General features: G+C 58.8%; 2 protein-coding genes across 5 annotated transcripts; both read left to right on the plus strand.

The window, feature by feature from the left end:
- Positions 1-1,079: 1,079 nt before the first annotated feature.
- Positions 1,080-7,315, plus strand: CCDC71 (coiled-coil domain containing 71). Of its 4 annotated transcripts, none has more exons than XM_077821847.1 (2): positions 1,080-1,134; positions 5,622-7,315. In XM_077821847.1, exons 1-2 carry the CDS (start codon positions 1,085-1,087, stop codon positions 6,865-6,867), a joined length of 1,296 nt encoding a protein of 431 aa, XP_077677973.1. In that variant the 5' UTR covers positions 1,080-1,084; the 3' UTR covers positions 6,868-7,315. The 4 variants fall into 4 exon arrangements, with proteins under 4 accessions (XP_077677973.1, XP_077677974.1, XP_077677972.1 ...); XM_077821848.1 differs by having other exon boundaries at positions 1,093-1,134; positions 5,630-7,315; XM_077821846.1 differs by lacking the exon at positions 1,080-1,134 and adding an exon at positions 1,495-1,876 and having other exon boundaries at positions 5,630-7,315.
- Positions 7,316-19,048: 11,733 nt separating this feature from the next.
- LOC144267426 (uncharacterized) lies at positions 19,049-20,725 on the plus strand. Its single transcript, XM_077821394.1, has 4 exons — positions 19,049-19,252; positions 19,629-19,726; positions 20,030-20,184; positions 20,510-20,725. Exons 1-4 carry the CDS (start codon positions 19,134-19,136, stop codon positions 20,723-20,725), a joined length of 588 nt encoding a protein of 195 aa, XP_077677520.1. The 5' UTR covers positions 19,049-19,133.
- Positions 20,726-22,314: the final 1,589 nt, after the last annotated feature.

Here is a 22,314-nt window from a genome sequence, read left to right on the forward strand (position 1 = left end):
GTGCTGGGGGTCTGGGGGGGGGTCAGGAGGATTCACGGGGGCCAGGGGGTGGGATCACTGAGGGGGTGGGGGGTAATGTGGTGAGGGGGTCTGGAGGTGTCAGTGGGGGTGTCTGGGGGTGGGATCAAGGGGTTCATGGCTGGAGGAGTCTGGGGGGGTCAGTGAGAGGTCAGGGGTGTTCACTGGCATGGGGGAGTCATGGGCTGAAGGGCTTAATTGGGGTTAGGAGGGGGAGGTTGGGGGTCAGTGGGAAGGGCTTGGAGGTCTGGGGGTGGGGGTCAGGTGGGTCATGGGATGAGGGGGCCTGGGCGGTCAGGGGGAGGAGACCTGCGGGGTTTATGGGTGGGAGGCAAGGAGGTTGGGGGGTCAGTGAGAGGAGACTGGGGGATCTGGAGTGGAGGGTTTGGGGGTGAGGGGGGGCTGGGGGGTCAATGGGAAACCTGGGGGGTTTATGGGTGGGGGGCGGGGGGAGGAGTCTGGGGCATCAGTGGGAGGAGACTGGGGAGCCGGGGAGGTCTGGGGGCGGGGTCTGGGGGGCTCAGTGGGAGGAGGCTGGGGGGCTGGGGGTGTCTGGGGCTGGGGGGTTCATGGGGGGGTGGGGGGCGGGGCCTGGGGGTCAGTGGGAGGAGACGGGGGGCTGGGGGTTCTGAGGCTGGGGGGTTCATGGGGGGTCTGCAGGCAGGGTCTGGGGGGCCAGTGGGAGGGGACTGGGGGGGCCAGGGGCGTCTGCGGCTGGGGGGTTCATGGGGGGGCCGGGGGCGGGGCCTGGGGGTCAGTGGGAGGGGCCTGGGGGGTTCATGGGGAGGCGGGGTTGGGGTCTGGGGGGGTCAGTGGGAGGAGACTGGGGGCCGGGGTCTGGGGGTTCATGGGGGGTCTGGGGTCTGGGGGGGTCAGTGGGAGGGGACTGGGGGCCGGGGGGTTCATGGGGGGTCTGGGGGTGAGGTCTGGGGGGTTCATGGGGGGGGCCTGGGGGCGGGGTCTGGGGGTCAGTGGGAGGAGTCAGGGGCTCGGGGGGGCGAGGCGCGGGCCGGGGCCGGGGGCCGGAAGCGGAAGCGGGCGGCACTTCCGGCGCGCGGCGGCAGCCATGTTGGAGCGGCGGCGGCGCAGCGGCGGGTTCGGGCTCCGCGGCGGCCGGTAGGTTGGGCCGGGGCCGGGCGGGGGCGCTGCCGGGCTCCGCGCTGCCGCCCGCCGGGACCAGCCCGCCCCGTCCCGAGCCGCCCCAGCTCTGCCCCGCCCCCACCTCTCGCCCCATTGCCCCGCCCCCCAGCTCTGCCCCATTGCCCCGCCCCCTGCCCCTCCCCCAGCTCTGCCCCATTGCCCTGCCCCATTGCCCCCTCACTCTGCCCCCCCCCCTGCCCCATATCCCACCCCGCTGCCCCACCCGGTCCCCACTCTGCCCGGCCCTCTGCCCCCGACCCTTCCCTCTGCCCCACTGCCCGGCCCCCCTGCCCCTGGTCCTCGGCCCTGCCCCCAGCTCTTCTGCCAGCCCCAGCCTGCTCCTCTCTTGGCCCTGCCCCCCGCCACGTCCTCCTGCCCCACCAGCCTGTCCCGCTGCCCAGCCCCCCAGCTCCTCCTGCCCCACGGCCTGGCCCACTGCTCAGTCCTGCCCCACAGTCTCCTATTTGCCCTGTCCTGGGGGCCTCCATCCTCACCCTGTCCCCCAGAGTGACCTGTTCTCCTCAGCATCTGTCTTCTGCCTTATATTCCCAAGAGACGCTCAGGCCCCTCCTCCACAGCGGTGGGCCACCTTCCCTCAGAGGGCTCCCCATCCACCCTGTCCCCCAGGCTCACTGATGCAGTCAGTACTTGCCCCCCATGTTGTTCGTGACCCCTACTCGTGCATTTCAAGAACCAGAGAGTTGGCTCTGGGCCTGTGGTGAGACGGGGCGTTGGGTAGGGGTGGGAAGGATGCAGTAGCCAGGGAGGTCATTTGTGGGGAACGGGGAGCTAGGAGTGACGACCTTTCTCTTGGGCAGATGGGCCAGCTTTAAAACCTCCTGTGACACACGTTGTCTGCACCAAACACAGCCTGGTACAAGCATCGTTCCTGAGTCACGGAGTGCTGAGTGGGGGGGGCAGGAGTGTCACCAGGGGTCAGGAGCGGTTCTGGGTTCGGGCAACTCTGGGTGGCTTTTCCTCTGGGGATTCTGTCACATGCTGTTGATCCTCTTAATAATGCGAATAATTTCAAGTAGTCATAAAAAGTAGCAACAAGGCCATGAAAGAAACACATAGCGGTTCAGTGCATCTGTGACCCGCCCTGTGCTGCGTACGCCCTCAGGTCAATGAGACTTTATTGGCACAACAAACTCTCCAAGTATTGCCAAAGGGTAGGAGAGTCAGAGCCTTCCAGAATCTGTTTTGGGTAGGTGTGACCTGCCCGCTGTGGGGTGTGCGCCCCACTGGAGAGCTAATCCCCTCTGCCCACTTGTCATTATGTTCATTAATGGGTTGGTACATAGTGCCAGGCCATCCCCATCCTCTGGCTCCTCTCTCCCCAGGTCGGGCAGTTTTTCCGCATTGCCTTTTGAACAGACGTCTCTTCTGCTGCTGGATAATTGGTGGAGAGATTTTTCTCACATTTCATTGTACTCTAGACACTGAGGAGAAAGTGAATCTGTCCCACTGGCTGCACAGTCTCTTCTCTCTGGGTTCAGACTGTGCTTTGTAACAGCCAGTCTCCCCCGCATGGAGCCTGCCTTAGCTGTGAACGCTTCACTGCAGAGTGAGTGTTGCCGGGATCTGCCGGAGCTCACTTGGCTGCTGTTTTTCATTTGTCCTTCCCAGTGGCTTGGGTGCTGATGATGTTTTAGGGACTGATTAGCTTCTTGAGCACAGTTTGGGTTCTGGATGGGAATGTGCTTCAGTGGCTGGGATACTGAGCCCAGGAAGCGCTGTTATGTAGCAGTGGATTCTCAGCCACTAGGTAGTCGATGGGTAGGCTGGGTGGAATGGGGCTGCCATGCCTAAACCCCATCTCTCTAACCTGGCTCCTGGCTACTCAAAAAGTGATGCAAATGGCTCAGTTTGAGAAGGTAGAGTCATGCAGACAATTCCTTTCACCCCCAAGCCCTGGGAGATGGCTGCTAGTTGGTGTCTGTGTAGGATGTGCTGATTAGGAATGTGCACCTCACCCTAGGAGGGAAAGTATGCTGAGCTGAGCTTTTAATGAGCATGAAATGGCAGGAGAAGCCAAGGGCAAAGAATGGCCTTGCCATAGGAAGGTTTTCAGTTGGTTTCTTTCTGTGCAGATTGTGTCTTTAAATATACCCCCTTTATGGCCTTCAGCCACATGACACAGCCTTTCTAAGAAATCTCTGCTTGCCTCTTCCAAATATCATTGGAGTTTTGAGGAGTTAACTCCTTTCCACTGATCACTCTTGCAGAATGCCAGGTTATTCATTCTGCAGAATCCTCTTTGTTCTGGAATCGTCACACGTTTTGAAGGTGTCTGAACCTGTCTCCAGGGTTTGTCTTGTTAATACTTTAAATTGCCTCTTTGTGTTTGGAGGCCTTATGTTGATGGCCAAGAGCTATTCTGGTTACTCGAGGAGTATGGACCTTTTGGGTCATTTCTCTATAGAATCATAGATTCGCCATCCCAGCGGATGCACATGGCATCACTTGATTTATTGAGGGCATCATCTGGCATGTGGGTGAACAAACTTGGGGTTCAGCAAGAGACAGTGCTGTTGATTAGACGAGATATCATTTACATTGTATAAGTCAGTCATTTCTTAAACTTTACTTTTTATTAACATAAATATATATTAAAGTAAGAACACCTCCTGGTCTGTTTCTGTATTAAAATGGCATTTCAAAAATCCACGGTAAGGTGTGCTGGCCATCTTTGTTCTTGGTGCAGGTTCCAATTCCCAGATGACGATTGAATATTCTGCACCTTTTTCAAAACATGTTAGTGATTTTGCATCCCTCCACTGGCTCCCCATTCTCTGTCCTATCAAACACAAGCTACTTGCCTTCATGGCCTATCTCCTCCCTCCCTATCTTCTCTCATTTACTATCAGGATGTCGACCTCCATCTCCCATTGGCCCGTGAGGTCAGCCTCCATTGCCTACACATGCTTTCTCTGCGCTGCCCCTCATGCTTGGGAGGAGCTCCCTGTAACACCCCCTCTTCCCTCCCCGAGCTATTTCATTATCCACCTTCAAACCCCTCCTTAACCTCTCCTTCGCCACGAGACCTACACACAAATGGACTGCGGTTTGGCTGTTGATTTGCAGAGACCACTGCTGATCATGCTGACCCATATTGTCTCACTGTTCCCTTGTGCTCCTTGTCTGTCTAGATCCTTCGGCTGGGTCTCATTTTATAGTTGGATTAGAAGCTTTTTGGGGCAGGGCCCATCTCTGTGGTCCATGACTAGGGCTCCTAGGTGCTCTGGTAATAAAAATAATGATTCTGGAAGGGGGTTGCGGATGTGAGAATACCTGTGGAATCTATCTGAGGTGGTAGTCTTTGAAGGGAATGTTTGAGAACACTGAATTCCACTTTCTTACTGGTTCGAGAGGTGTCTCAGCAGCTACAGGTTTTACCAACTCTTCACTTTTTACCGCATTTGTCAGCCTTTAATTGCCATTTCCAGCATAGAATCAGCCTGTTGCGTCCGTGTTTGCTTCAGCCTGCTGGCCTAGTGTCACATGACTTTAGTTACCTTCCAGTTCCAGCACAGTGTTCTGCCATGATGGCTCCTTTCTGGGGGTGTGTCCTGTACTCAGCTGTTATCTCCGTTCCCCCAGGGTAGGTAGCTGAGTGCTGCTAAAGGTAATATCAGGGCTGGCCATCAGCCCCATGTGTGCAAGCCTCCAGTGGGTTAGATTTCCTACCTCATAGCTGGGTTTCTGTTGTGGTTTCTTGCCTCAGTGAAAAGCACTTTTGTATCGTCTTTGCGGAGTGAGCATCCTTGGATGAACAACGGTTTGTGTGACAGCAAATTGCAGACGACTGTATAAACAGGGGAATAATAGGAAGTAGGAGGAGGGAGGGAGGTCACACTGCCTTTGTCTGTGGCACTAGTGAGAGCACTACTGGAATAGGATCCAATTCTGGTGTCCGTACTTCAGAAAGGTTGTTGAAAAACTGGAGCAGAGAATGGTCAGAGGGTTGGAAGAAACATGGCTTATAGTGAGAGACTTAAGTAGCTCAGTCTCTTTAGCTTACTGAAGAAGATGCTGAGATGGCTTGATCCTGGTCTGTAAGCGCCGAGGCAGGGAGAAGATTTCTGTAGCAGAGAGCTCTTTGATGTAGCTGACAAAGAGCAGAGTGAGCCAGTGGCTGCAGGTTGAAGTGTGAGACTGAAGATAAGGTGCACGTGTTTAACCATTGGAACAGCTGCCCTAGCAAGTGTGGTGGGTTCTCCGTCACTTGAAATCGTCACACCAAGCATGGCTGGTTTTCTAAAAGAGATGTGGTAGTTTAATCCCAAATGATTAGTCTGGACGCATGAATCCCTTGGTGAGGTTCTCTGGCCTGGGTTACGCAGGGGGTCAGACTAGATGGTCACTGGCATTAACGTTGTGGAGGGTTCTCCGTAGCCTTCCCTTAGAGGCATGGAGATTGGTGTTTGGGTTGCGCTAACTGTCTTCTCTTTCCCTTTGAGGTGTCCAGCGTTGGTTTTCAAGGAATTTGGACCTATTGGAAGCTCCTACTACCCTAATGCCATGAATATTGAGGTGAACAATGTGGAAGAAAAAGCTGTCCACTCTTGGTCAAGAATCTCTTCCGCAGGACAGAAAGCCCTGGAGGAAGCCCTCAGAGTCTTCAACCCCATGTCCAAGGACCTTTCAGACACCGAGACCCAGCTGGTGGCCTTTCTCCAAGGCCTCAAGGAGGAAGGCCACCAGCCCACAATCTTAAGGAGCAAGGATGTGTATGGGTACAGCTCCTGCACGGCGGCTACTCCCAGCCAGACACTTGAGAGCACACAAGACAGTTCAAGCACCGGCGCTGCTGTCTCTGACTGTAAAGCTCCGGTTAGAAGCCCTGCAGTGACAGCAGAGATTCCTGGGACACTTGCGGGGGTTTCAGTCCACTCTCCTGACGTCCGCACCAAGCCTGTCTCAAAAGGTAGTTCCACAAACCTGCTGCTGAACTCATTGAAAGAGACACGGTCAGGCACATCGAAGGCCTCAGCAATGGGCTTCCCAGCTAATATGTACCCTGACGTGTATCCGGCCATGAGACTCTCTGTCGTTCTAGAAGCCTTGGTCCCACTGAAAGCCACAGCATCCTGTTTGGAGTCCAAATTCAAACCAGGGCATCTTGGAATCTCCCCCTCGGACCTGAAGCTCCTCAAGGCATCGGGTGCCTCGAGGCAGAACGCTAAGCTACCCTCGGGGCAGTTAGACCCCAAAGGCTATAAACACGTAGTTAAGAAAGCGCCAGAATCTCCCGCTCTAGCTGTAACACTTCTGAAGGGAACTAAAGGTGGGGTGCTAAAGGAGAGTAATGCTTGCAAAGCATCTGGAATCCTGAATGGCAGGATTACAGGTAGCTCATCTCAGTGTTGCAGTGGGGGGTCACAGTCCAAGGCCTTTAAAAATAAAGCCAAGGAAGTTCCAGTGGGGAGAACTGAATGGAAAGACAGCAGTAGTCAGGAACCTGTTGGGCAGAAAAGGAAAAGAGCCGAGGAGGCGAAAGAAGCACCACAGAAGAAGAAGAAAAATGCCATGAATAAACCTGAACTAGGTCAGAGCACTTTGAACCTGCTGAGATCCCGGGCCATTAAGGTGGACAGCTCGTCATCAGACGATGAAGTGAGGCGGAGAGCACAGAAGATCCTTAGGGTTAACCTGTCTCCTGTGATCAAAATTCAGCCATTGTCCCCCTCTCACAATGTCCCCTGAGTTCCTTCCTTCCTTTTGTCACTTTTCTCTTAAATACATAAGTGTGAACCAGCTGCCAGGCTGTGGAAATATGTAAGAGCCACTTCCATTCTCTAGTGTCCGGCAACAGTATCACACCCGGTAACTGCAGACTTTGGGCAGCTTGCTCCACGGCTGTTGCTGGCTGCCTGGTGACATTCTGCAGAGTTGGACTGCACGAGTACAAACCCATGTTTAGAAATACAGGACAATGACTCCCAGCCCCTGTGGTGAGCTGAGCGAAGCCAGGTGCTAGTGTTCTGTGCTGTGCTTTTCTGAATGTGGTGGAGCGTACGTCTGTGCAGTGGGGAGCGCGTGACTTTCTCATGACGTTCATGCACTGTGATATTTTGTTCTTTTTCAAGCTGTACATTTATTGGTTTTATTTTGATCAAATTTTATAACTTTATTATATATCTATATATCTATACACACACAATGCCCTGGCACTGTCTGAAGACACGTTTCCTCCGCCCCTCTGGATTTTGGTTCCATACCTTTTTTTTTTACCTGCCTGTCAGTCAGTTTTTTGTCGAAAGGTGCCAGGGTTTCTTTCCCATCATCAGTGTTGTTACCCGTCTGTTCTGGGCTCTCTTGAGAAGCTCAGAAGCAGGCAGAATTATAGCCACACATTTGTCTCTGGAAACACCATGCCGGATGGAAACTTACCAGCTTGTAGATGAGTTTAGGTCTATCCTGTTCAGATGACCTCTTCAAAGAAAATGGAAAGTAGGGGAGGGCTGATTGGGCTCTTAGCGCTGAGTCTGTCTGACGGCTTTCTGGGTGCCGCCCACCTTTCGCTATTAGCAGAAACGCTAAACGCTTCCTGCGGGTTTGCTTCCAAAGAGCACCACGGGAAAGGTGCTGTTATGCCCTGTTTGTTAACTTAAAAAATGAATTTGTGGCTGGTTGTCGACCCAAGATCTGGGGCTGCCAATCCACGGATACTTGTTATTTCCTGGCCAGACTGTCACCACTTGCGTGCTGCTGAACATTGCAGTGACCTTCGGGTTTGGTCGAGAACTCGCTCACTGTGATTCTGAATGTATCGAGTGTTTGCTAACGTTTTGCTGGCTCCAGTGGAATGGGTATGGATGAGAACCAGAGCGCAGCAGCAGCAGGTTCATAAAACGAGTTTCCAGCAATTTTTTTAACATTTCAAGAGAATACAGTATTAGTTTCCGGGGAGTGGTTTGCGCGGGGTTAAGCCACTGTATATTTATTTCTCATCCTGGATTTCAGATTTGCCAGCTCTTCTGGGATTTTAGGGTGGTGATCTGCTGCAGGGTATAAAATCTTTCTCTGCATAGAGTCTCCGTGCTTAGTTCTGTGTTCAGGGGAGCATGAGAAAACAAGGGGTAGGTGCCTCCTTCCCTCCTCACTGGGAGAGTCTGGCAGGTACGGGCTGGGAATATGCTAATCGCACTTGCAGTTGCATTGCTGGGTGTGATCTGAGGGCAGAGCCTTCACTGGTTACAGTTGGTTCTACGTTTTGCTGTTGGAAGCGGACTGCCAATTGCATGTGAACTATTGTAAAATTCCAGCTGTCAGTGCTGGAGGGGGTGTGACCATCGCCCTGCACAGAGAGACAGCCTTCGTCATCTCGCTATTGACGAGCAGGGTGTCTTGATCCAGAGACCATAAAAACTGAAAGGGACATTCTCCCCCCTTCTCCGGAGGAGAGTTGATGCAAAGTGCTGAGGCTGTTTGTGGGAGGTCCCCACCTCTCGCTCCTGGGAATGTGTCTCCTCTCCTCCAGGAGGCCCTGGGTTGTTAACACACAAGCACGCCAGAAGGTCGCACCTTTCTTGCATGCAGGGACAAGCTGGGCATCCAGTGAGGGAGCAGCATGCTAAGCCGTAGTGCATAGGCCGCAGCAGGGGGTGTCTGAGATGCTCCTCTGCCTGCAGCACCAACTGGACGCTGGGGCCTGATTTCCCTTTCCCTTGTGCCAGTGAAATCAGGCTTTCCCAGCTCCCCCAGCCTTCTGCCAGCTGATGCCTAGAGCACCTTCCGGGAGGTTGGGATGGGTTGGCTCTGGGGGCTCCCATGTGCTGCGTGTTACCGTGGATTCAGCCACCCCAGGCCATCGAGTGCAGTGTCCCACCTGGCGTAGCAGCTCAAACCGCTGGCTGGCTCCGCTGATCTGCTCTTCCACTTCGCACGGCGGCTCATAGCTGTTGCTTCCTTGGAAAGCCAGCACCTGGGAATTTGTGGAGCACCCTCCCAGCCCCACAGCAGTCACTCTGTCGTGAGTTGCTAGCTGCTAATGCCATTGCTGGCCAGGTGCTCACTCCACCGTAGTGCGTGCCCTTCAGTGGCTGCCCCGGGTTGGCTATAGGATGGAAATGTTTCCTTTTCACTCTTTGTTTTCACAGTCCTTGTGTTTCAATTTTGCAAAGTGTTCCCATTGCAGGAGTGGCACTAGGTGAGCAGGGGCTGTTTGATCACTTACCAGACCTGGCTCGTCTTTCCCATTTCCCTCCCTTCCCTCTGCTCAGCTCCTTCCCCATTTTTCAAGCAGGCTGAGAAATAACCTGCCCTCCAGTGAATCTTCCCAGTCTTGAGTGGGCTCTGGGTCGCTGCCTTACCCAGTGCTTCATTCCTCCTTTTCTCTCCTCTCTAAAGACAGGTTTCAGAGGAGCAGCCGTGTTAGTCTGTATCCGCAAAAAGGAAAGGAGGACTTGTGGCACCTTAGAGAGAACCCATTTATTTGAGCATAAGCTTTCGTGAGCTACAGCTCACTGTCCACTGCGTGCCTCTGTTGCAGTGAGCTGCAGCCCACGGAAGCTGATGCTCAGATAAATGGGTTGGTCACTACGGTGCCACAAGGCCTCCTGTTCTCTGCTCTAAAGGCACTGAAGGGCTATTTCCTGTTTTAGCCTTAGATTCGCTCACCATGCAGATTAGGAACCTGCGGAGGTGAGTTCAGCTCCCATTGAAGCCAATGAAAAATGCACCTGCTTATACCCAGGGCTGAATCCAGGCCTAGGTCCTCTCTCTATAGGTGAGCAGCTGTGTGTTACCCCCTGCAGCAGTCTGCTGCCTGCCTCCCCACATCACTCAGCTCCCGAAATCTTTGCCATGTCCCTGAGGCAGCTCATGCTTCTCTCCCCCACTGCGACTGCACACGTCAAACGGGGCTTGTTGCCTCCACACTCCTGGGCCTCCCCACTCGTCGCTTCAGAGTTCCTGCAGTGTGTGGAAAAGGGGGTCCGCCCCGGTTCCTGGGAGAGCTGGAGGTCGCTGTGGCTCTCCGCTTGGTTCGTGTGCCACTAGTCGGTTGTGTGTGTCAGCGATAGGCACTGAAATACGTTCTTCCTGCCCAGAATCCAGCAGGGCAGGTGTCTGAGCTCGCGAGGGTCTTCGTGGGCAGAGATGGCAGTGCAGTGGAGTGTTCAGGGGCTTGGTCCAGTGCAGGTGGGGAGTGCAGATACCCCACTCGTCAACCCCTTCCCTTCATTGTTTCAAGGGGGGGTGCAGACAGAATGCAGCTCCATGCAATGGGTTGTTACTGTGATAGCCCCTGGAGACCTGTCTGCACGGAGCCCCCTTGTGAGGGTGCTGCCCAGACAGTGCTGGACTTGAGGGTATGGGCTCTTCCTTCCCACCACCGCCCAGGAGAGGAGGCATGGCCTTTTACAGCTTTGTTGTGTGCCCTTAGGCCTGGGGATAATCCTTTCCTGCCCATAGGGGCTGGGTTGGCACAGAGGTGTAAGGGCCTGTAGGATCGTTCTTACTGATTGATTGGCATTTCGGGCAGACCCGAAATGTGTACGCAGCCAGGGAGCTGGGGTGGCCACAGGGTCATATCTGGAACCGAGCCAGTAAATGCAGAATGCGTTGCCCTGCAGAGCTCGGCACAGGTTGTTTTCAGTCTGTTTTGTATAGGTCCTCCAAGTGCCTAGTCTGGCGGTACTGTTCCTGGGTACCGGCAAAGCCGCGTGCTCAGCACTGCTTGTTCTGTGTGGATTAATGCTACCAGTGTTCTCATGAGGGCTGCAGAGGGCTGTCCATAACCACGTTCCGGGGCTCATTTCCTCTCTGACTTACCTGCCAGCCAGGAGTCAGAGTTCGTGTTTCACCCACCTGAGTTGGCTGCAGCAGTCACAAGTGACCCAGGACAGGGGCCCCTGCGCTTCCTTCTGTGTGGTAGGTGTTAGCGAGGCCATCAGTTCTTGCAGGGAAAGCAGCTACCTGAGCATGTGTCTGCGCAGGTCAGTGAAGGGGGGCGGGGGTCTGATTTTCAGACATTTGCTTGAAAATCTGCTGTTAATGAGCAGAAATTTTAAGGCAAAGGTGTGTTGTGACCAGGCTGCATCTTCCTGCCTCTAGTTCCAATGAGAGGAATTTCTCCTTTGCTCCCTCTCTGCAAACCATGTTGTACGGTGTCGCTGGCAGAGACCCGCTGTGTGCTCCACCCCAGAGGTGGCTGCAGGAGTGACCCTGGTATGTAATCTCTAGAGCACTTGGCTGTGCAAAACGAAGGGATGATTTTGTAACTATTTCAGTTGCGTAGCCCACCCTGTAGCGTGCCGTGTCCTGACCCTGTTGGTGGCTGGAGGGGAGGCGTCCGTGGAGTGGTGGTTAGTGGCTGGGCACTAGCAGAGTGCATGTAAATGGCTGTTGTCTGAACGCTTCTCAGAACAGGCCCTTGATGAAGGTGACGCTTCAGGCTGGATTGATCCGTCTTTGCCCTACATTCCAGGATGTACCAGCTCGGCTCCTGACACCCCGCTCAGTGCCTCGCTCTCCCTGGAGAGATCTCGCCTTGGTACAAATCCAGACTGTTACATGCATTTGTTTGGCTGGGTTTCTGGTTCTTCCTGGTGGGCTCGAGGGGGATGGTTGGCAAACACCTCTTCTGTTGGTCTGGTTTACCTCAGTGACAGCATTGGCTTTGTGGCACAGCTGCTGGGTGCCGTGCTGTGCCCAGAGCGAAGTAAATCGTGGCCCCGGGGAAATGAGCTTGTGTGCACCCCAGAGAAGGCAGAGGGGAAAGCAGCGTGGGCAGGAGGTACCGGTCAGTGTTAGCTGCCTGATGTAAACAGAGCTAAGCAGTGCTGTGGCGGGGCTCTTCCTCCCGAGCATTCTCCAGCACTTCCTCCTGCGTGGCGGAGACTGCACCTTCCGTCACAAACAGTGCTCGAGAGGCGTCTCCCCGGCCCAGCCTGAGGGTGGGAACGGGCACTTGGGGAGACCCTGTGCATATCTATCTGAGCATAGAAGTAAGCAGCATTGTAGGCCCTTCGCTTCAGGGTGTGAGGGTCTGATCCAGCAGCTGTGCCAGGCCGGGGAGCTGCAAGTTTGAAATCTAGTCGGTGGGAGTCCTGTGCCAAGTGTGGTTTCCCATAACAGGCTCCTGCTTTAGTGTTTTCTCTCCCCAGTGGGTGTATGAAACCCCCCGAACCGGGACAGCCGCTGCCTGGACGCCGAGTGCAGGCCATGCACACAGTCCATGCCTGGGGAAAGAGGAAAATGCTTTCTTCTCCCCTCTCTGTAGCACTGGGGGGGACTCTCCATTCACCAGCACAAGCCTTGTTTCCTGGAGAAGTGAGTGTGTTCATTGTGCAGGATTTAAAGTGATGCTGATGTCTGCGACCCCTGTGGTCTGGGGGAGATGCCTTCCAGCATCTAGAGACTATGCCCTATGGCAGATTGTCCCCTACCCCACTGTTCCTCTTCCCTTTGGGTGCCGCCGTGTCTCTTGCTGAGCTGTGCTGGACGGGTCCGAGGGGCCGTGACTGCTGGTGAGGGAGAGGAGCACGGTGCATCGGGCCGGCTTGGAGAAGGGGCTGAGTGCTGTGCCCCTAGGAGGTGCTCAGCCTTGCTGGGAGGGCAAAGCACCAACCTCTGGGTCTGTGTGTGTAACAACAGCTTACAAAGCCGGCGCCCTGGCCCTGAGCTCTGCTGGGGCAGTGCCTGGTGCTGCTGAGGGGGAGGAGCTGGGATTAAGGGAAACCCAAGAAGCTGGCTGTGTGTGGCTGGCAGGCCTGTTTGGCTTCTGTACATGGCGTGTGCTTCTGGGGGATTGAGCTCAGCGAAGGCTGTGGAGCACCAGAGAGCTCTCAGATGCGTAGCCCTTTCCAGACAGTTTTCCCTTGAGTGGATCGGGCCTTGTGGGTTCTGGGCTGTGCCGTGGAGGGGCGGCTGGGGGCATTGCTCAGGTTTGGGTTCCGTCCTCCCTCGCTTTGCAGCGGCAGGGGGGCTGATGTGACTCTTGTCTCTGCAGCGCTCGTGGCCCAGAGCCCTGCCCGGGCGGTGCCGATCCTTCCGATCGACAGCACGAGAAAGAGGAGCGCATCTCGTCCGAGCATGAGCATCCAAAGGAAGTTCCCCGAAGGCGGTAATTAGCCCTTGCCCTGAGGAGTCCCTCAAAGGCCTTATTATCCCCAAGCCTATCCCTCTTGTGGTGTCTTAATGATCCCGTTCAGTTCCTGTAGCAGTGCACAGGTCTCCACGGAGGGCGTCTGGGGCCTTCCCGGGGCAAAGCCGGGTGCGCAGTGCTGCAGTGACAGAGAAGGCGCCGTACAGCCACAGCCTTGCTCCGAACCACCTCTCCCGACCCCAGGGGCACAGACGGGAATACAGAGCACTGGGAAATACGCCTCCTGCCACAGCTCGCAAGGGATGCCAGTTGGCACCTGGAGTTTACCAAGCGGTGCAGTTAGTGTCGTGTCTGGAGAGACACTGGCATCCCCTCTGCCTGTAGTGTCCTGCTGCAGCATTTCTGATGGGCGCTATTCACAGAGCCGTGGGATAGCGGGACACGGGGAGACTCTGCTGCCCGTGAGCTGGGAACTGTTCTTCATTGCCCAGCAGCCTTGGGAGAGAACTGGTCTCCTTCCGTTGCTGCAGCGTGACTAGCCTGCTTCTGCTTGGACTGGAGCCACCAGCTTTGCCATGGATCTTCTCTTTGGGTGTGAATTCAACAGCCCTGTACCAGCAGAGTGCTAGTCCCCAGAGCGAGCGGGCCTTTTCCTGCCAGCGGGTTTTGTCCCGGGCCTGCCGCCCCTGCTGTCAGCTTGGGAGCGGGATCGCCTGCAGGAGAGACCCCAAGTGCTGCTTATGTTGTGAATCTGAAACAACTGGCCCCCTTGTGCTGGGAGTGAACTTTCTACCCTTTGGGGTGTGTGTGGAGTGTTTCTGCCGCGCGGTCAGTGGTTTGCTGGGCTCGCTGTGTATCTTCGGAAGGCTGTTCAGTGAAGGGCAGTGGTCGTGTTGTCCCACTCTCACGAGGCAACTGGCCAGAACCAAACTGTCTCTTTTTCTTAAATGAAGTGAACTTTTTGTTATGAAATACGAGCAGGCAATCTGGCCCTGCCGTCCTTCAGTAAAATGGTGCTTCAGAACCCAGCCAGCTGCGTCCGGCTCCTCTTTGGGCCCTTCCTTGCCCTTGGCCAGGCTGCTGCTGTTGGTGGTAATGACTAACACATTGTCAGGTGAACGGGGCAGAGCCTCGGGTGTGATTGGCTGCTGCACGGGGCTTGATTCTCTAACACTCAGCATTACGAGCCCTGCTCCCCTTGGCACCCTGTAGCAGCGTCAGCCAGTCCAACACCATGCACCCAAACAAACGCAGCATCTTGTCCTGGCCTCACCAACAGCTCATTAACTTTTCTCTCTCTTGCAGCGACCATGAAGGCCCAAGGTGCCTGGCCGGGCAGGCCCAGGTGTCCAGGATGTACTGTCCGGGAATTACTCTGCAAGGGAAATGTTCACAGTGATGTGTTACAATGTCACTGTCCTGCCAGGAAACCAGGAGTGGCCAGGTGCAGGAGCCAGGGAAGGACGCTAGGGCTTCCAGTATTCCCCCTTCCTGACAGTTAGGATGCTGCTCCCCAGGGCAGGAGCTGGGAGGGGCTGTGCCATACGGGGCTTGTCTGTATGCCTTCCTCCATCTGTTCAGCTTCCTGCACTGGGCGCCGGCTCTGCCTCTGCCATCACGGCCCACCTCTAAAAGGGGTTGGGGGAGGTGCTCCCCCTTGGCTTCCCTGGGAGCAGCGGGGTTGGAACTCTCGAGCCATGGTCCCGGGTGGCTCTGTTAGCTCTGTGCTGTGGCTGAGGAAGGCAGCAGTCCCACCCCTGCACAATACCTTGCCTTTGTCAGCACTGAATTTCATCTGCCATTCTCTTGCCTGGCCACCTAGCAGAAGGGGGCCCAGCTCCTGACTGGTGCAGAGGACTGAATTTTCGAAGATGGAGGCCCTGGCTGGTGTTAGGGTGACCAGACAGCAAGCGTGAAAAATCGGGTTGTGGGGGGGGGTATTAGGAGTCTATATAAGAAAAAGATCCAAAAATCGGGACTGTCCCTATAAAATCGGAACATCTGGTCACCCTAGCTGGTGTAGACATGCCCGTTCCCGAGCCTGTACATTTGTTGGATAGTACGTGCAAAGCCAGGAACCAGCTGCATGTGAACAGCGAGGTGATGGGTATTTGGGGGGGTTCCCCGGTTGCATGTGCAGTCCTGGCTGTGCTTTCACCTGCCCCTCGTCCTGCTCCTGGGCCTTTGCTCGGAGCGAAACTGCCCTGTTCCTCTGCTCGCTCCCCAGGAGAACTGCAGGGTGGATGCAGGATTGTCAGACTCCGAGGTAAAAGCCAGGGGCAATCCAGCCCTACTCGTGGCCCTTGGTGGACCTGGGAGTCCAGGTGTGCTTTCCCTGAGCTGGGATGGGAGCTGTTACCATGAAGTCCTCCAAGGACCTCAAAATGGGGGCAGTCTGGGGTTTCTGGACCTGCAGCATTTGGGTTTCTGCATGAGAAGCTCCATTATGTCCTGGTGCATCTCCTTTCCCTTGTCCTGCTGGACTCCTGGGCCCTTCCCCCTCTGCTCTTTCCTTCTCCAGACTCAAGCCCTTTGGTCCTGATCTGCTGCAGCACTGGCCTGGGGAATGGAGCAGGGTCCTCCTGAGCCCTCTCTGCAGGCTGCAATAGCAGCAGCTGCTGATAAAACAACCAGGTGTGGCCTTGGATTTACACTCCCACCAGAAAGGGAAAGAAACCACCGCTCCCCTCCCGCATTCCCAGGAGCACTTTTCCCCAGGCCAGCTGCCCATCACTGCTCTGCAGCCGCCCTTACCCCTGGGTCACACACGCAACCCAGCTGCACTGGTGTCAGCAAACGGAGCAGAGTGGGAAAGGGTCCCACCGCAGAGGAAGAAATAAGGCAGCTCTCCCTAGAGACTTGCGGGCGAGGACTGCAGAGCATTTCCCTGAGCTCTGGATGAAACGTAGGAAGAAGGGTTATCCCTGTGCACATAAACTGCTCTGTGTCCCCCAGCCCCCAGGGAATGGAAAGCAGAGAGCAGCTCCCCTGGTTGTATCTAGCTCTTCCCGATCCCTGGGTCTTGTGTCCGTGGGGATGGGCCGGGTGCCATGTTTCAGTGTAAACACTGTTACTCTTCTGCTAGCTGGTGCCAGCAGCCGCAAAAGCCAGGTTCAGTGTGCAGGGGTTCCTCTTAGCAACACACACCAGCAAAAGCTCAAGCCCCTGCCCCGTACGGTGGGTTCCACCGTCCCCAGGCAGCTTGGGGAGACCCCACCCTCTCTCGCATGCACTGAGCCTGTGGAGAACCAGAGAAGTTTTATTAAAAGGGAACAAACCCAGCATCAATTTGGCAAACTGCAACAGCTCAAAAGCACGTGGCCACAAGTAACATCTGCCCCCACACTGAGTGCCTTGGGCTGTGTCCTCTACCTCAGTTTCCCACCTGGCAGTGTGACAGTCCAGCAGACGAAAGTCCCTTTAACGTGGCAAGCCGCTGCCCCCCACTCACAGTTGGTGGTGCAAAGTCAGCCAAGGCCCAGAATTCAGGGGTGCGTCACAGCAGGTCACCTCCCACCCCTAACCGGGGGACGAGCAATGCCACACGCTCTCACTGCCTCCAGCCCTGTGGTTTCACCACGGAGCCCAGGCCTTAGCCATTTCACTGGGGAGTGGGGACCCTGCAGCTAGCACAGACCCTGCGTTCATCTTTCATAGCAACGCTGTCCCCTCTGCAGCTCTCAGCTCAGCCCCCGAACCTCTCAATGGAGTCTGACCAGCTCAGCCTTTAAACAGAGGGCGGGAGGGTCAATGAGCAACTAGGACTTGTTAAGCAGCATCATGTCACCAGGTGGGAGCCCCCCCGACCCCTTTGGCCTGGGCTGCTGTTGCGGGGGCCTCACGAAACGCCACTCAGACCCTGCTTGCAGCTGTCGGTGTCTGCACACGCTGATCCGGGAGCCGGGGCCTTCCCCTTCAGCACGCTTCGCTGGCGGACTGCCGAGGAGTCTCAAGTAGGTCCTGGCTTGTGGCATAGCTGCCCCCCCCTTGGCAGGGGGTCTGTTTCAGGCTCCTCTAAGGTACCCTGGTGGGCTGGGGGGGGCTCCAGTCAGCGTGGCTCCAGATCACTGGTGACCCCCCTGGAGAGCTTCCCCAGACAGGGGGCCCGTGCTGGGCAGTGCCCGGCCTGCTGGGGCCCCATCCTGGCAGGCCTGGTAGCAATGCTGGCAATCCCCTGCCTGTTGCGGTGCTGGGCAGCCCGGATTCCCGGGAGCCCTGGCCTGGCCTGGTGGGGCTGGGGCGCTGGCCGCCGGGGGAGCTGGGCCCAGCCGGACCTGCGGCCGGTCAGCGTAGAAAAGGAGCAAGGCACCCGCTGGCTGGCAGAGCTGCCAGGGCAGGGGCAGGAGGTGGAATTTGTTCCCGGGTGTATGTGGCTGAAATGAAGCCGAAGGCTGAGCACAGAGGCCTGCCTGGCTCTGGGGTGTCCCGCGTCCCCCCGTCCTGGGCTGGGGACGGGCTGGCAGCCCAGAACCAGCCCTCCCGCCCACGGCGGTCCCTGCTCCAGACAGCCAACAGGGGTCAGCGTGAGCCTGGGCTATGGCTCTGCAGCCCCATTTCTCTGCCCCCCCCAGTGTCCCCCCAGCAAGCCCTGGCCATAGGGGCTCTGAGGAGCCAGCTGGTGGGGGCCTGGCCGCAGCCCAGGGTCAGCAAGAGGGGCTGGATCCACAGTGTGTCCTTACTACCTCCCCGCCATGTGGGGTCAGCCCAGCCCCCCTTCCCTCCCTGACCCCAACGCTCCTGCCCACCCCCTGGTGCCCACCAGCCCCCTGCCTCGCAGGCTCTGCTGCCAGGTCATCCGGGCGGGAGGAGATGGTGGTGCCATGGCAACCCTTGCACAACAGGCCAGCACCGCGGGGCCTGCAGGTGAGACGCGCCCAGTGACTGCGAGCCAGGGCCCGGGGGCCACCAGGACCTCGCCATGGGGGGGGCTGGCTCTCCCCACTCCCCAGCAGAGCCTGGGTCCCTGTGTGCTGAGGTGCAGCTCAGAATCCAGGGGAGATGGGGGGCTGAGTGCTGGGGTGAGGCGGGGGGCAGGGAGCCGTGACTGTGATGGGGATGGGGTGGGGCCCAGTGAAGGGGGGGAACCATGGCAAAGGGTTTAGCTCCCCATCTGGGGGTCTCCTCTGCTCCTCGCCCCTCCCCCTCTGTTCTAGTGGAGTCCCAGTGGTGGGATGTGACGAAGTGGGGCTGTTCTTAATGTTTCCTCTGAATAGTGTGGGGGTGCCTCAGTTTCCCCTAGGCAGTTCTTAAGTATCTAGGTGGTGGGATGGGGGTGTATTATCGTTGCAGAGCCCTAGAGGGCAGGTGTGCAGGGTCTAGACACAGAGAATGGCCAACACCCTGTTTCCTGGCACCTGATGGCCTGGGCCCTTCCCCCCTGCAAGGTGAGAGCTGAAGGGTTGGAGAACAAAGGAATCAGGTGACCTCCTGGCCTGGAAAAGGGACAAAGCCCAGAGGAGGAGGGGCTGGAGGGAGTTTCAGTTTGGGGCTGGCCAGGACATGGAGTGAAGTGCAGACGTGGTTGTCTGGCTCACTGCCCCCCAAAATGGACCCAGCTGAGGGGTCCTGTTCTCTGCACCTACAAGCTCTGTGTTAGACCATGTTCCTGTCGTCTAATAAACCTCTGTTTTACTGGCTGGCTGAGAGTCACGTCTGACTGCGGAGTTGGGGGGCAGGACCCTCTGGCTTCCCCAGGAGCCCTGCCTGAGCGGACTCGCCGGGGGAAGCGCAGGGAGGGGCAGAGGAGGCTGAATGCTCCGAGGTCAGACCCAGGAAGGTGGAGCCGGGTGAGCTGTGTGTCCTGCAGACAGGCTGCTCCCAGAGAGGAGACTCCCCCAGAGTCCTGCCTGGCTTCGTGGGGAGCAGTTCCAGAGCATCGCCCGGGGATGCCGTGACACGGGGGCACCAGGTGTCCGGCCCCATGGAGGCAGCACCCAGCAGCCAAGCCCCCTGCAAGGGGAGCAAGAGCCAGAGGCTGCAGGGGATCGAGGAGGAGCCCCTGGCCAGCCCCCCGCCCGACTATCGGCAGTACCTGTACAGGTGAGCGAAGGAGGGGAGCCCCTCCCCAGGGGAGCCCTGCAGGCGTTGGCAGAGTGGGCTGGGCTCGCCCCATGGAACAACCAGCCCAGTGCGGCCCCAGAGGAGATGGCAGGGCCGGCACCATGGCTGCTTGGGCACTCGTGGGCACCAGCCGGGCAGGGATGTGGTGGGCTGGAGCCTGAGTGGGGTGGGCCAGATCCTGGGTGGATTCCGGGTGGGTTAGGTCCTGAATAGGGTGGGCCATGGCAAACTGGGTGGATCCTGGGCCTGGGCGGGGGGTGGCACATACCCATCCTGGGTGGGGGCAGGCAGGACGAAGGGGGTGGGCCAGGCAAGGTGCTGGGCTGCGTGCTGTGACCTGCTTCCTTCCCCGCAGCCTTCTGGGCCCTGAAAGAGCCGAATACTTCCTGAGCCCGCCAGCCCTGGAGCGGTGCAGGAGCCCCGGGGAGCAGGGCCTGCTGGAGGCAGTGGGAGGTAAGGTGCCCAGCCCCCTGGCCCCAGGAGCCAGCACTTACGGCCCTGGCTGCAGATCCTGAGCCCCGTGGCCTGGGCTGGCTGCACAGGCTGATCTGCTCACGCCACTGCCTTGGGGCCTGTCCCGGGCCCTGCCCATTGGCCAGGTTGGCTCCAGCCATTGGGCCATGGCTGGCTGGATAAATAGTAGCAGCCCTGCGGCCCCCAGCCAAGGGTGAGCGCGGGCCCTGGGCTTGGGGCTGGCCAGGGCTGGGCACCAGGCCCTGCCTGGGACACTTGGCCTGGACGTGCCCCTTCCCCCAGGGGCCAGTGCTGAGGAGCTCTGGCGAATCCTGCACGAGGAGCCACGGCGGCAGGCGGCAGGCGGCAGAGGCCGGGACGGGGCGGGCGCTCTCCGAGCAGGTGAGGGGGCTCCTGGGCTGGGGCACAGATTGTCCCTGTGCATGGGATTGCCATGGGTGAGAGCTGGCTTTGCCCCGATTCCTACCCCACAAAGGTGGTCCCCCTCTGGCGGGTCTGTGAGAGCCACTCTGTCCCTGGCAGGGCACCGAGGCTGTATGGGCTGGGGACCCCCATGCCCCTCCTGCCATATAAGGGGACCCCCTCGCCCCCCCACTACATAAGGGCCCCCCACGCCCCTCCCCCACCTTGTTACATGAAGGCACCCCCTGCCCCCTCCCCCACCATGCGAGCTCTCCCGCACCGTGTGTGGCTGCCGTGGCTGCCGTGGCTGGGTGTTGCACTCTGTCTCTCCCCACTCCCCCATGGCACTGCCCCCTGCAGGTGCCCGGGCTGGGAGGTGCCGCTCTCACGCCCAGGATGCAGCGGGTGGCCCGGTGGAGTCGGCAGCTGCACGTGATGCACCGGCTGGATGCAACCAGCCTGCTGCTGGCCAGGGAGCCGCTCACCGACCTCAATGACAGCCAGGGGGTCCAGGGGCCGGCCCGTTATCTGCACCGGGCTCTCCAGGGAGGTGTGTGGCTGGGGGTGGTGGAATGAGGGCAGTGGGCTCTCGGCCGTGGGCGCGTGCCCAGCGTCGTTGGCACGTGGGCGGGGCCGGCTTGCTGGTGCAGAGCTTAGCATTTACTCTCGGGCAATACATCCCGTCTGATGTATACAAACCTGCCGCCCCTGGCTGCGGGTACTGTGCCCCTCCCGACTCGCCGGCTGGGCCTGGCCCCCTGTCAGGGATGCCCCCCTGGCTGTGGGTACTGTGCCCCTCCTGACTCGCCGGCTGGGCCTGGCCCCTTGTCAGGGACACCCCCCTGGCTGCGGGTACCAGGCCCCTCCCGACTCGCCGGCTGGGCCTGGCCCCCTGTCAGGGACACCCCCCTGGCTGCGGGTACCAGGCCCCTCCCGACTCGCCGGCTGGGCCTGGCCCCCTGTCAGGGACACCCCCCTGGCTGCGGGTACCAGGCCCCTCCCGACTCGCCGGCTGGGCCTGGCCCCCTGTCAGGGACGCCCCCCTGGCTGTGGATACTGTGCCCCTCCCGACTCGCCGGCTGGGCCTGGCCCCCTGTCAGGGACGCCCCCCTGGCTGTGGGTACTGTGCCCCTCCTGACTCGCCGGCTGGGCCTGGCCCCTTGTCAGGGACACCCCCCTGGCTGGGGTACCAGGCCCTTCCCGACTCGCCGGCTGGGCCTGGCCCCCTGTCAGGGACACCCCCCTGGCTGCGGGTACCAGGCCCCTCCTGACTCGCCGGCTGGGCCTGGCCCCCTGTCAGGGACACCCCCCTGGCTGGGGTACCAGGCCCCTCCCGACTCGCCGGCTAGGCCCGGTGATGGCGTCGGCTTGCTGGTGTTCTCCATAGGGAGCTGTGGCTCCTTGCCAATCTCAGGGCGTCTGCACGTGGCTGGCAGCTCAGAGCTGGGCACAGGGTCACTGTGCCCCGTTGGGAAGGGAATACTTGCGACGGCCTTGCTGCGCGTCTGCCGGCGGCTGCCGGGAGCGCTCCCCCGGAGAGCCGGGCCATGCACCGGCAGTCTGGGGAGTGCCCGGGCCATGCCCAGCGGGGGCCGGCCCGACACCGAGGGAGGGGCTCGCTGCAGGACCAAAGGCAGCACCATTCATGGTGCCAGAGAGCGGGTAGGGGCTGGGGGCTGCCTGCAGGCAGCCAAAGTGGGGTGTGCCGGGCCCGAGCCTTGGGCAGCGGTGCCCGCCCCCTGCGCTGCATGACTCCCGGGGCCGTCTCACGCCAAACTCCCGGCGGCTCCGGGCCGGAGCCAGGCAGCTCGGCACTGACTGGCACCAACAGTCGCGTGTCAGGCTGGCCGACGGGCGGCTCCAAGCAGGAGACATGGTCCAAGTGTTGTACGTGGGGACAGCCCTGGGGGCCCTGCGCAGGCAGAGCCGGGCACTCCTTGGCACGCAGCACGGCCCCAGCCCCAGGGCCTGCCTGCCGCCCGTGCTTCCCCGCCTGCTGCAGCCGCAGCCTGAGGTCCCCGTCCCTCCCCATGGCTGCAGGGCCAGCTGGGGCCGGGCCAGGCCTGGGCAGGGCAGGGCTGGGCAGGCCGGGGCAGGTGCTCCTGCAGGCACCAGGCCTCATGCCCTCCCATGCTGCCCTTCCCTCACAGCGAGGAGCAGGGCTG

This window comes from Eretmochelys imbricata, chromosome 7 (assembly GCF_965152235.1).
Source record: "Eretmochelys imbricata isolate rEreImb1 chromosome 7, rEreImb1.hap1, whole genome shotgun sequence".
NCBI lineage: Eukaryota > Metazoa > Chordata > Testudines > Cheloniidae > Eretmochelys > Eretmochelys imbricata.

Bases quoted from the DNA above. Each gene is read 5' to 3' on its own strand.
- CCDC71 (XM_077821845.1), top strand. From the start codon at position 1,794: ATGCAGTCAGTACTTGCCCCCCATGTTGTTCGTGACCCCTACTCGTGC. The intron at 1,877-5,621 runs GTGAGACGGGGC...TTTCCCTTTGAG, and splicing joins GAGTTGGCTCTGGGCCTGTG to GTGTCCAGCGTTGGTTTTCA.
- LOC144267426 (XM_077821394.1), top strand. From the start codon at position 19,134: ATGGAGGCAGCACCCAGCAGCCAAGCCCCCTGCAAGGGGAGCAAGAGC. The intron at 19,253-19,628 runs GTGAGCGAAGGA...CCTTCCCCGCAG, and splicing joins TATCGGCAGTACCTGTACAG to CCTTCTGGGCCCTGAAAGAG. The intron at 20,185-20,509 runs GTGAGAGCTGGC...TGCCCCCTGCAG, and splicing joins TGTGCATGGGATTGCCATGG to GTGCCCGGGCTGGGAGGTGC.